General features: G+C 57.1%; 2 protein-coding genes across 12 annotated transcripts in view; both read right to left on the bottom strand.

The window, feature by feature from the left end:
- The window catches only part of CERS4 (ceramide synthase 4), a 32,458-nt gene extending 19,582 nt beyond the window's left edge, over positions 1–12,876 (bottom strand). Inside the window, exon 1 of one of the 4 annotated variants that reach the window (XM_072787506.1) lies at positions 12,749–12,876. Coding sequence is in view for 1 of the 4 variants with exons in the window: in XM_072787507.1 (XP_072643608.1) it covers positions 11,765–11,769 (5 nt within the window). In the remaining 3 variants the exon portion in view is untranslated. Of the gene's footprint in view, positions 1–4,052; positions 4,251–11,764; positions 11,915–12,187; positions 12,320–12,748 lie in introns of those variants that run through there. The other 3 variants (XM_072787504.1, XM_072787507.1, XM_072787505.1) reach the window with 3 other exon arrangements.
- The window catches only part of HNRNPM (heterogeneous nuclear ribonucleoprotein M), a 277,288-nt gene that overhangs the window by 193,638 nt on the left and 70,728 nt on the right, over positions 1–12,922 (bottom strand). The gene's annotated exons all lie outside the window — the stretch shown is intronic.

The following is a 12,922-nucleotide window of genomic DNA, read 5'->3' as shown; positions in this document are numbered from 1 at the left end:
GAATCTAGACAGGTCAATTACCTGATTTATTTATTTATTATTTATTTTTTTTCAGTTACCTGATTAAAAAAAAAAAAAATCAATCAGGGCAGCCTCGGTGGCTGAGCGGTTTAGTGCCACCTTCAGCCCGGGGTGTGATCCTGGAGTCCCGGGATTGAGTCCTATGTCGGGTTCCCTGCATGGAGCCTGCTTCTCCCTCTGCCTGTGTCTCTGCCTCTCTCTCTCTGTGTCTCTCACCAATAATAATAAAAAAAAATCAGAGGCACCTGCCTGGCTCAGTTGGTTAACCACCTACCTTCAGCTCAGGTAATGATCCTGAAGTCCTGGTTTTGAGCCCCACGTCCAGCTCCCTGCTCAATGGGGAGTCTACTTCCCCCTCTACCTCTGCCCCTCCCCCTGCTCGTGTTCTCTCTTCTCTCTCTCTCTCAAATAAATAAAATCTTAAAAAAAAAAGTCAGTGCTCTGCAGAGGAATACAACAGAATCCAGAGTCTCCACGATACATCTTGACAATGTCCAGAATACAACCTCAAATTACTTGATCTTTGGAGGAACAAGACCACATGACCCATACTCAAGACAGAAGGAAATTAATGGGGACTAGCCTGTGAGGTGACCCAGATGAGGTGACCCAGATGTTGGAAAGAGCAGGTATGGACTTTGAAGCAGGTATTACGGTCTATTCAAGGGTATGAAGGGGAGAAAGAAAAAAAAAAAAGCTCTATTGAACGAACAAATAAGAAACCTTGGTGGAAAAGCAGAAAAACAAACCAAATGTAAACTCTAAAACTGAAAAATATAATACCTGCAATTACAAAGTCATATGTGGGCTTGATAGCGACTGAAGATGATGAAAGAGTCAACAAATTTGAAGCTATCTTAGATACTAGTAAACACTCCAATTGAAGAATAAGAAAAAACAAAGGTTGAATAAAGGTGTGCCATCTGGGGGATGCGCAGCTGGCTCAGACAGAAAAGCCTGCAATTCTTGATCTGGTTGTGAGTTTGAATCCCATGATGGGTGTAGAGATTATTAAAAAAAAAGAAAAAATAAATAAATTGCCTTTGGGGTACCTGGTTGGCCCAGCCGGTAGAGCCTGTGACTCTTGATCTCAGGGTTGCAAGTTCCAGCCCTAAGTTGGGTATAGAAATTATTTAAAAATAAAACCTTAAAAAAAAAGTACCATCTGGAAATAGACAGTGGTGATATTTGCACAACACTGTGAATGTACTCAGAGCTACTAAGTTGCACACTTCAAAATGGCTAAAATGCTGAATTTTATGTTTTGTATGTTTTACCACAATTGGGCCAAAAAAAAAAAAAAGTGCACGGTCTCAGTAACCTTTGGGTTGTTATCAGAAGATCTAACAGGCATGTAATTTGAATCCCCAAAGGAGAAAGAAACAAGATTGGGGCAGGAAGAATATTTAAAGTAATATGAAAAGACTGTAGTTTCTCCCACGTCTACATATATCCAAGAAAACTCACGGAAATCGGCCATAAAGATACAGTTGTGCTCAGGAGAGTTATTATATCGGGAAGTTGGGGGAGGGAGGAGCTGGTCTATTTGTTTTGTGATTCACTGATTTTTACGAGGAATGTTTCACAGGGACTTAAATTTTTTAATTGTGGTCAAATACATACAAATATATTGTCTTAATTATTTTTAAGTGTACAGCTCAGTGGTACTAACTATAGTCATATTGTTGGGCAACCATCACCACCAACCACTTTTTCATCTTCAAAACTGAAACTCTGTTCCTGTTTTTTTTTAAGATTTTATTTATTTATTCATAAGAGACAGAGAAAGAGAGAGAGAGGCAGAGACACAGGCAGAGGGAGGGGCGGGGGGAGCCTGATGCGGGACTCGATCCCAGCACCCTGGGATCCCGCCCAGAGCCAAAGGCAGATGCTCAAGCACTGAGCCACCCAGGTGTCCCAAAACTCTGTTCCTATTAAACACTAACTCCCTACTCCTCCACCCCGGACCCCTGGTAACCTCTACTCTGCTGTTTTTTTTTTTTTTTTCTTTCTGTTTTTAATATAGTATTTATCCTACTGTGGCTGGTGTCTCTCACTGAGCATAATGTCCTCATGTTGTAGCAGGTTATCAGAATGGCCTTCATTTTAAGGCTGAAGAAGATTCTAATGAGAATATATATTTAAGGTGACTTTTTATTTTATTTTTTTTTAATTTGTCTATTTGAGAGAGAGCGGGAGAGAGCATGAGCCGGGGGACAGGCAGATGGAGAAGTAGACTCTCTGCTGAGCAGGGAGCCCGACCCGGGGCTTGATCCCAGGACCCTGGGATCCTGATTTGAGCCAAAGGCAGACACTTATCTGACCGAGCCACTCAGGCGCCCCTCTATTTTTAAACAGAAAATCATATTAGCACAAAAGGAAAATAAAAGTTTCCACTGAAGGGGTGGTTGACAGAGGAGATATGGGCTTAGAGGGGGGCATTTCTAGCTGTCAAGGATTTCCCCACCCTAGCTCATCATTAAGAAACCAATTCCCAATCAAACTCAGCCCCTGCCACTACCCACCCAGTGGAGGGAACCGTGGGTTCCAGGTTGTACTCTGATGGCACCCCTTCTCCACCCAACCTGGTCTAACATCTGCTCGACTTCTCCCACAGCTGGCCACTGGGTCCCTCTGCCACTCCCTGGTGACAGCGTACATGGACGCAGGTGCAGGCAGGGCTGCTTTCTGGGACAGCAGGCCTTGCCCATACCCATACCAGGGACTGCCCAACATACCCGGGATGCTGGTACCATGCCAGGTGTTATCAATACAAGTTTGCCCAGGGCAGGCTCTGTGCCAGGTGCTCTGCCCTTCTATCGTGGAAATGCTGTCAACATCCACATTTCCTTTTTTTTTTTTTTTTTTTTAACTGAGAGAGTATGTGCATAGTGGTGGCAGGGAGAGATGGAGAGGGAGAGAATCTTCAGCAGGCTCCATGCCCAGTGTGGAGGCCGGTGCGGGGCTTGTGATCACGACCCTGAGATCGTGACCTGAGCCCAAATCAAGTGTCAGAAGCTTAACCGACTGAGCCACCCAGTGGCTCAGTCACCAGTGGCACGAAAAAGCCCCAGCATCCCTTTTTCGTGGCTGAGTCTCAGGGACCCTGAGTCATCTACCCAGGGTCACACAGCTGGCATCTGAACCCTGCTCTCTATCACTGGGCGTTCCGACGGACGAGGGCGCACAGGACCTCAGCTCGTCAGCAGCAGCCCTGGCTTTCTTGGAAAGCAGAATCTGCCCCTGGGCCCGCACTCTACACCATCTCCACCTCTCTACTTTGGACTCTGCCTAGGGCCCCAGGGACACCCCCCCCCAAACCACGTCCTTGGCCAATCGCGGTGGCCGATCTATATGTTCACGACCTCCCACTGTGTATGGGACCCCCTGTCTGCCCTTCCTTCCAAGCACTGTGGCATCCTGGCTCCCCTCCTCTCTGCTCTTCTGTCTCTAATCCACGCTGCCTTGCCTCCCCTTTGGCCCCAAATCCAGTCCTGGGCCCCCACGGTCTCCTGCTGTCCCTGGACATCGCACCCACTGGGGAGCGGCGATCGGCACAGGCACACTGTGGGTTTCTGATTCCCGGGGCTCCCAGGTCTCTCCCCCAACAAACCTGCTAGGCCAAGAGCACCTGACGGCTCCTTGCCCAGGCGCGCACCACGATCCTCCACCCCAGTGTGCGCTCTTCCTCCCCAGGATTCTTGGCCAACGTCCCATCTTCCACCCAGTCTTTGGGGACAGGAATCTGGGAGTCATCCCAGATTCACACAGCCTGGCCTCTGGGCCCCTCCTCTGGTCCTGCAACGGCATCTGTCTGCCACGTGACCATCGAGTGGGTCCCTTCCCACTCACGTCCCACAGCTACGCCCTCCTCTCTCATGTAGTAATGGGGCCTCCTCCCTGGGCTCCCTGCATCTGGGTTTTGCCCAGGCCGCCCTTCTAATTTGGCCTGAAATGCCGCAAATGCTCCTGCGCCCAGCACTGTGCACCTAGGTACACCTCTGGGCCTTTGCACGTGCCGTTCCCCTTACCAGTAATGCCCTCCTTGCTGCCTGCCAAATGCCTTCTGCTTCTTCACGACTCTGCTCTCAGACTCGTCCGCCAGGAAGCCCTGCCCAGCGTCCCTGGGCTGGACTGGGGGGCCCTCCCCTCCGTCCTTCCCACAGCCCTGTCATGCTTGGGCCCCAGCCCGCTCCCATCTGTGCATTATGCACTCGCCAATCTCCTTCAAAAGGCTCACTTTGTTTTTCAGTACATTTATTTTCAGAAGAAACTTTGCCTCCCTCCCCTGCGGAGAAAGCCAGCATCAGTGTCACATGCAGACAAGTGGCCATGAGACAGAGACAACGAAAACAAGACATTGAGTCCTGGCCAGTGCTTGACACTGGTGAGGCTGCCAGTCCGGGTCCTGGCTCTCCTCGTTCAAGCGGAGGGTGGCGAGTGCCTGTCACCTGGCCCTCAGTGATACAGGGGCAGCGTGGGAGGCTGGGGCTCGAGGTCGCCCCAAGGGAGCGAGCCTGTGACCCCCTCCTTCAGGCGGGCTGTCCTTGGGGTTTCACAGGCGAGGGAAGTGCTGCCCAAGAGCCCCTCAGCAGCTGACATGTGGGAGGTGACAGGGGCTGGGACAGGACTTGGTAGGGACATCTTCAAGGAGTTGGGGGTCGAGGATGTTGGGGCGGGCAGCCCGATCGGGGAGCCACCCCCCTGGGCAGGAATGTGGGGACACACAACCCAGCGGTGGGAGGGGACAAGAGCCATTTCGGGCAAATTCCAGGTGCAGGACTCGGAGAAGATGCCTTCTGAGTACACAACGGGCTGATGATGGGGAGGGGCAGGGCCTCGAGGCCTCTGGAGCCCCAGCACCCCCAGGCACTGCCTCCCTGCCCCGACTGTCTCGCACCTGAACATGAGCCCACGCACTTGTCTGGGTTCCAGGTCACCTGGGGGCCAACCGTGAACTTCAGAGCCCACATGCCTGTGCAGATCTGCTGCTCCTGCTGGGTGGTCTCAGGCTGGCAGCACCTCCTGTGAAATTGTCACCACCCCGTCTGCCTGCCTAGGAAGGGTGGGGAGCCCGAGCAGGGCATGTCCTCTGGGTGCAGGGCTGGGCTTCCAAGCCCCAAGGGGTGGGGCAGAGAGGGGTCCCCACCGGAATGCCAGGCTGCCCGTGGGCCCTTTAAGGACCAGAGGTGTTTGCGTAACTAGAGGCCAAGCCGCACTTCCTCTTAGATGACCGTTGAGGGCTCAGAGGGGATGTGCCCAGATGCAGGGCTGCTCACCGATGGAGGACAAGGCAGGGGTGGGGGATGGAGGGCATGCTGGGGCATGCAGGCCGCTGCTCTTCCCCACCCAGCCCTCGGCAGCATACAGCTCAAAGTACAAGCCTCTCCCTCCCCCGTCCCTTCCCCCCTGGGGACCTCCTGCAGACACCACCCACCCCCACCCGTGGTTCTCAGCCAGGGTCCGTGGCCAGATTCCCAGGATCTGGTCAAATTTCAGAAACATCACTCTCATGCAATACCCGGATGTCCCCTCGGCCTGAGTCGCTATTCACCATTCCTCCCACCCTTCAAAGTAAGCAGCGTGCCCTGTTGCTGCTTCCAGGAAGCCTTCAAGACTTCCAGGCTGCATCATGGGCCCTCCATTGGGTTCACTTTATTTTGCCTTATAACTGCCCAGGGGGTTATCGATCTATCTCCCCCAACGAACAGGGTGTGTGTGGGGGTTCTGGGAGGACAGTCCCCAGGATCCGATTCCTGCCTCTGTCCACTGTCAGCTCCAGCTCAGGCCTCAGTGTCAAAATTACCTCCTCGGAAGAGCCAAGTTACAACAGCACAGGTAAGGCAACGAAGAGTGACTTAGCAGGCGACAAACAAGGATGCTGCTAAAATTTACAGAGGGTGATGCCTCAGTAATAACAGAAGCATCCAGGCTCCGCATCCTAGGCGACATGAACGACTCTAAAGGAGAGCCAGTGGCTGCAAAGGTCCACGTCGTAATGGTTTCTAAACAGTCGGTGCCCGATCGGATCGGTAGGCAGTATTTGAGCAATGCTGTGTGCAAGTGACTTATGTACTTGGATTTCCCAAGGTCCCAAGGCGCGACCTCTTCACCTATTTCCAGAAGTCGAATTGGTTGTGCTCACTCCGGGTGATTACTGTTCAAGGTTGGAACACGTTGAAACAGGTGAGCAGCTCCTGCCCTCTGGCTTGCTCCTGTCTCAATCCAGAAGTTGCTGCAAGCATCGTTGACGTTTCATCAATGCAAGCGCCACGGCGCCAGTTGTACCTGCCCGCCCCCCACGCCCCCGGAAAGTGCTTTGAAAATCTTCCACCCTGGGACACCTGGGTGGCTCAGCCGTTCAGCAGGTTCAGCATCTACCTTCGGCTCAGGCCATGATCCCAGGGTCCCGGGATCGAGTCCTGCATCCGGCTCTTCCATAGGGAGTCTGCTTCTCCCTCTGCCTATGCCTCTGGCTCTCTCTGTGTCTCTCATGAATAAATAAATAAAATCTTAAAAACAAAAAAAAAGAAAAGAAAAAAAAAAGAAAATCCTTCACCCTAACAGCCAACTTCACTGAGAAAGTAGGACCGGTAACTCAGGCACCTAAGAGACCTTGTTCCCTGAGCTCGTCCTACAGGCTCTTAGGTTTGTACAAACACATCCTATCCCACGAATCTCAGTCTTTCTGTGGAGTCATGTACATTTCCTTGCATGAAAATGATCATAAGCTTCAAAATTCAAAATCAGTCCTTTGCCAGTGAGAACTACATGAGGGGAAGCATGTTCCCATGCAGTCATGGGTATAGCCTGACAGCCCCCCGAGAAGCGCCCCAATCTGCAGACCCGGGGAAACCTCTCGACTCCCAGTGCCCGTGGAAACGTGACCTGGCAGCGGAGGAGCAACTGCACTTTATTGTTAGACATGAGCCATCTGGAAAACAGTACTGGAAACACACATCCTAAAGGGTCAAGGCATTTTCCCAGGATAAGGGTCTATCAAAAAAAAATTTTTTTTAAAGATTTTATTTATTTATTCATGAGAGACACAGAGAGAGGCAGAGACACAGGCAGAGGGAGAAGCAGGCTCCCCGTGGGGAGCCGGATACAGGACTCGATCCCAGGACCCCGGGATCACGACCTGAGCCGAAGGGAGATGCTCAACCACTGAGCCACCCAGGCGTCTCCCCCCTAGTTTTATTTTTATTCAAAAGCGAAAGATTCGAAATCTATGAAGAGGGGAAAGAAGTGATCTCCTTAGAGAGGCTCTGGCTTCCCTTATGCTCAACATGTTTGTGGGAAATCCTAGGAACATGTGGGAAAGTTCTAAATGTCCTGACCCAAAGTCGAAATTGCCACCAACTGCTTCCAGGCTCTGGGGAGGTTCCCCAGGAAGCTCCAGGGGGCATCCAGTGCCAGGTGCTTCTGTGATCCGCATTTTGCAACCGAGGCACAGGATCACCCAAGGGCACAGAGCAGGAGGCAGAGGGCTGGGATTCAAATGTGAGTCTGTCTCCAAAGGCTGCCACCTTGTCATCACCGCACAAACATTTATTTATCGTGTGCCAGGTGCTGGGGTCCTAGCAGGGGACAGACTGGTGAGGATTCCAGCCCTCGTGGAGCTGTGGTCCTGCACAGGGTGAGGGTTGGGGGCGGCAAATACTCTACATTTTATTAATTTATTTCATTATGCTGAGTAGCGGAGAGAAACATAGGGCAGGGCAAAGAGATCAGGAATCGGGCAGCGGGAGCTGCAATTTTAAACAGGAAGGTCAGGATGGTCTCCTTAAGAAGGTGATAGCTGAGAAAAGGGATGAGGACTCCATGGGCATAGAGCTTTCCAGGCAAAGGGAACAGGCGTGCAAAGGCCCTGAGGCCGGGCCATGCTCTGTAGCTTCATGTTACGGGGACAAAGCCTGCAGGGCTGGAACAGAGGGGCCTGTGAGAAGAGGCAAGGGCAGGGAGGCGACCGCCTTATATTAGGGCCCCCCCAACCAACCTCTCAGATGGAGAAATGAGATCCAGAGGTAGCCGTTTCCAGAGCTTGTCCTGCCCACGTTCCCCTTCGGTCCCTGTCCTTGTCCCCTGCCATCTCCAAAGAGTTTAGTTAGACTCGCTCGCTCCAGCTGTAGCTCCCCGGCACCTGCCAGGATCACTGTCCTACAGGAGCCAGGGCCAAAAGGAGCTGCCCTCGGACGCAACCACCGGCAGTGTGGAGAAGGATGGGGGTGGGGAGGCCAGCTGCGGCCACAGGGTCCCGGCGCAGCAGGACCACCAATCGACGTTCGAGTCCAAGGGTCCGAATCCCCTCATTAAAGCCTCTGAAGCTGCTGAGGTGTGGGGCAGGCCTGGGTAAGTGGTGGGGGCAAGAGGGGTGACCAGACCCAGGGGACTGGGCCCCTGACCCCATGCACTAAGGGAAGGGGGGCCGAGTTCTTTCTCCTCCGCCTGCAAAGGGAGTGACGGCAGGCTGATGGCGGGACCATCCTCAAAATACAACCTGCTTTGGTGTCTGCTGCCTGCCCTCCCGGATCTGGGTTCCCTCTCTCAGTGTATCCTGCTCACACCCAGCTCTGTGCCCTGCCTGACCTGCCCGCCCGGTCACTGCCACTGCTCACCGCCCCCCTGCCTCCTCCCTGCCTCCACACCCCCTATCTGTGCCGTCTCCCGGCTACTTCACTTCCTCCGGGAAGTCTTCCAGGTCAGCTGAGCCCCATCACATGTAGGAAGGCTTGCCCACCGGGAAGAGGGGTGGATTCTCTTCCTTCCTCCTGCCAGCCTCCTTGGCCATCAGGGTTCCAGGAGCAACCCGTGCACGGGGGACCAAGTACCCTGCCAATTGCAAGAGACCCAACAACCTCTTACCCTCCAACCAAGGAGGCTCCCGGGGGCTGCTGTTGTTGGACCGGGGGACCCTGAGAACCTTCGCTCTCTGCGGCTGCCCCTCTGCCCACTCTGTCTCCCTTGCTCCCTCGGAGCCAGCCACACTGGCCTCTGACATGCCAGGCCTGGTCCAGCCTGAGGACCTTTGCACATGCTGGTGCCTCTGCTTGGAACGCTCCTCTCATCCTTCGGGTTGCACACCCATGGCCCGACTCCCCGAACACCAGCTCCGTTTTGTAGCGGGCAGCAGGGGAGCTTCCTTTCGTTCACCGCCCAGCCCAGATGCCTCCCACTGCAGGCACTTCATAAATATGTGCTGGATAAGTACATAACAGACACGGGAGGGGGCGGGGGGAGACAAGCACAGGATAGAGGGCTTCTCCAGGTAGGGGCCTGGCCTCTCCTCAGATACACAGTCATGGGATCCTGGGGCAAAATATGGGGTTGGGGTCCCACGATGGGGTGGGGAGAGAGCTGAGGTCCTGCCCATTCATTGTGGGGAACTGGTATGATGATCTCATATTAACAAAGGTATGAAGCTGAGATCGAAGGAGGGGAAAGGCCTCCTTTATGCTGCTCTGGTCAGAGCCTATTCAAGTGTGGCAAAGAAGAGTCCATTCTGAATGGCTTGGGGTGGGAAAGACAGCCAAGTAAGGGAGTAAGATCCCTACCACTGAATTATTCAAGCAGAGGATTCAGAAACTCAGCAGAGCTGACCATTTCCCCCTGGCTTCTGGCTTGCCACCGACTCTGTTTCCCTCTGCCCTCTCTCTGCTCAATCCCCCCAGGTGGGGATGTCTCCCAAGCCCCCAACTTGCTTCTTCCAAGCCCACCCTGCACCTCGCCTTCACCTGGGGGTCTAGCAGCGTCCCAATTTCCAGATGCTGGACACATGGCCGGCTTGCACCTGAACCTGCTCCCCCAGTAGGTGGTTGCTCTACCAACCCCTGTTCGAATCTCTCCAGGGTCCATGCATTCCTCCCTCATCCCCACCTCCATCCAGGCTGGTCTCTTACTTAGGTCCTGCACCCTGCGGATTCTCCCCTCCACCTCTCCCTCCACCTCTCTGAGCACTGCTCTCTCCACCCTGTTAACTCTTCATCATCCTTGTTAACCCACCAAGGATCACCTCCTCCAAGAAGCCTTCCCTGGGGAGGGCCCCAGGGTGAATCAGGCTGCTCCCCTGGGCTTCCTCCCCCTAGACATCCAGGCATCTGTTGTTTCACCAGGTGCTTATTAGCAGCTGGGCGCTGTGCTCACCTCTGAGGTGATGACTGCTATTAGTCCCATTTTACAGGTGAAGAAACTGAAGCAAGAAGGAGGTGAAGTCACTAGCCTGAGGGCACCGAACTCCCAACAGGCAGGACAGGTCAGAGGCAGCCTCCAGACAGCGCAGAGAGAGGACAGCCCGCGGTGCCCAGATAACAGAGGAGCCTGTCCCCAGGCGCCTGCTTTCCCATGGGCATCCCAAGGGGGGTGGGAGGCCCGTTCCTGCTCCCCCCTGCCAACTAAGAAGCCCAGTGGCTCCTGAGCGCAGCGATCGCTCCAAGCCAGGCACTGGGCCAACTAAACACTTTACATGCCTGACTCACTCAATCTGCAGAAGGCCCTGGGTCTGGAGGTGGGCACGGTTACACAGCGCTCCCATTTCTCGGAGCTGGAAATGGGGGCTCATCACGCTGTGAACTCCCACAGGCTCTGGAGTCCTCCCCCATCCCCATTCCCTTGGGCAGCAGGCTGGGATCAGCCAAGCCCTTTCCTAGCTAAGGCTTCCTTTGATCAGAACAACACTCCTAGGCATAGGTACTACTGATCCATTTTACAGATGGGCCAACAAGCTCAGAAAACTTTCCCTGGGGCCACAAGGCCAGTTCAATGACCAAGTCTCCCAGTTCATTTCCACCGCCTCTTCCCTCCCCTGTCAAGACTCGGCCGCTGGGAGGAGGTGAGCTGGGAAAGCAGGCAGCAAAGGTCCTGGCTTAGCCTGCTGGGGCTCAGCTGTGCTGAGTGAGGATCCTGGCATCCCCCCTGCCACCTCAGCCATGTTCATACGCAGCAGCTGCTCTTGGAAGGGGACTGAGTCCAGACTGGGGGCCTTGGGAGCTTCCAAAGCAACCCCATACTCCAGGATGTCTTTTTCGAGCAGCCTCCCTAGAAGAGATCCAGGTCACGGGAGTGGGGCGAGCTTGGCTCCTGCACTCAGCCGCAGGACACCCTGCCTGGGTGTGGAGTCTGTCTCCAGGAGCCGGTCTCCGGGAGCCTCCCCCATCAGGTGGTATTTCACGGTTTTGCAAGTCAGACTCAGCCAGACACAGCCCCACCCCATCTGCTTCTCCCTCAGTTTCCCCATCCCAGCAAGGAAAGGCCCCTGCGCAGTCCCAACCGCCAGCGCCAGAAATCCCCTCGCAGGTTCCTTTCACGCCCCACTTCTGAGCAGGCAGGGGAGGCAGAGGACGTTCTTCTGCCAAAATGCACCCCCTCCTCCCCGGGTCACCCCCTTTTCCACCACCCCTTCCGGTGGGGTCCAAAGCAGCAGCCTCCTCCAGGGTTCCCCCCCATCCCGCCTGCGCACAGCGGGGGGCCGTCCTAAGACGCCCCAGGGCCGGGCTACTCACTTTGGTCTAAGCCTCCCGTGGCCCCCCCCAGGCCGGAGAATGGAATCCACGCACTCCCCGCCATCTCCGAGGCGCGGGCCGACCTCTCCCCACCTCCAAGCCTCCCCTACGGCGCTTCGGACACGCTGGCCTCTTTTCTGCCCTGCAAACACACCCGGCGGGGCCCTGCCTCAAGACCTGGCTGCCGCGGGTGCGCTCGGGCCCCAGGACCCCTCTGCGCGAATCGCCCCCCGACCCTCACTTACCCCATCTCCCCGAGGCGCTGGCCTCCCGCACCCAGCGCGGGCCGAGCGGCCGCAGGCTGTTTACCGGGTCGCAGCCGTCTACGCAGCCGGGGCCCCGCTGCATCCCGGCGCGCGCACGTCGGTGGCGCCCCGCGGGCGCTCGGCGCGGTCTCCGGGGCGTCTGACCCCCGCCCCGCCCCGCCCCGCCGCGCCGCTCGCGCTCGCGCGTCCGCCTCCCGCGCTGCCCCCGCTCTGCTGGCGGCGCGCCGACCCTCGGGGGACAGCGCTGTCTCGGGGCGGCGGCCCGGGCCTGGGACCGGATGAGGAGCCCCGAGAGGCCGCCCCGGGCGGGGGGATGGGGGCCGGGGCCGCCATGGCCGGGGGGCGGGGCCGGGGCCGGGCTCGCCGCCGGGGTGGCGTTCGGGGCGCGGGGCGCTCGCTTACCTGGGGGCGCGGGCGGCGGGGCGCACCGGGGCGGGCGGCGGACGCGGAGAAGGAGCACGCGCAGCCCGCACGCGGCCGCCGGACTCTGCTCCCAGCGCCGCCTCTGCCGTGGGGCTCGGCGGTAGGCTGGGGGGCCGCGGGGCGGGGCGCGGGGCGGGGCGCGGGGGCGGGGCCGGGGCCGAGCCGGGGCGCGGGGTCCAGGCGGCGCCCCGCCCTCTCCGCGGACCGCAAGGCTTCCTGTGGACCCCCGCCCCGCGCCGCCGGCCCGGCCTAGCCCCGCCCCCGCCTGGCCCCGCCCAGGCCCCACCCTGGCCCCGCCCCTCCCGGGCCGGGCCCCGCCCCCTCCATCGCCAGGCCCCGCCCCCCGCCCCAGGCCCGCCCGGAGGCGCGCTTGGCCTACATCCAGCTGCAGGTCCTTTGCCGGCGCCTTCTCTCTCGCGTCTGAACGCAGCGCGGCCGCGCTCGGTCCGGCCCGCGGTTCTGTTCCGTTCGCCGCACGTGCGCCCGATCCCCTCCCGGGTCCCCTCTTCCGGCCTGGCTCCGACCCGCGCATCTGCATACCCACTGCGGGCGCCCGGGTCTGCTGGCGTCGCTGGGGAGGCCGGGACTCGGTGTCAGGCCTCGGAGGCCACTCGGGTTCCCCCCGAGCCTGGGGACCTGTCCCAGCTCGCACACCGAGCAGCTCCAGTTCGCGGTTGGTTGGGGCCGAAGCGCGCGGGAGCCGAGCGCCCGGTC

The sequence above is a fragment of the Canis lupus genome, chromosome 19, assembly GCF_048164855.1.
Source record: "Canis lupus baileyi chromosome 19, mCanLup2.hap1, whole genome shotgun sequence".
Classification (NCBI taxonomy): domain Eukaryota; kingdom Metazoa; phylum Chordata; class Mammalia; order Carnivora; family Canidae; genus Canis; species Canis lupus.
Note: the sequence above shows the minus strand (reverse complement) of the source record. Positions and strands in the feature narration are given on the sequence as shown.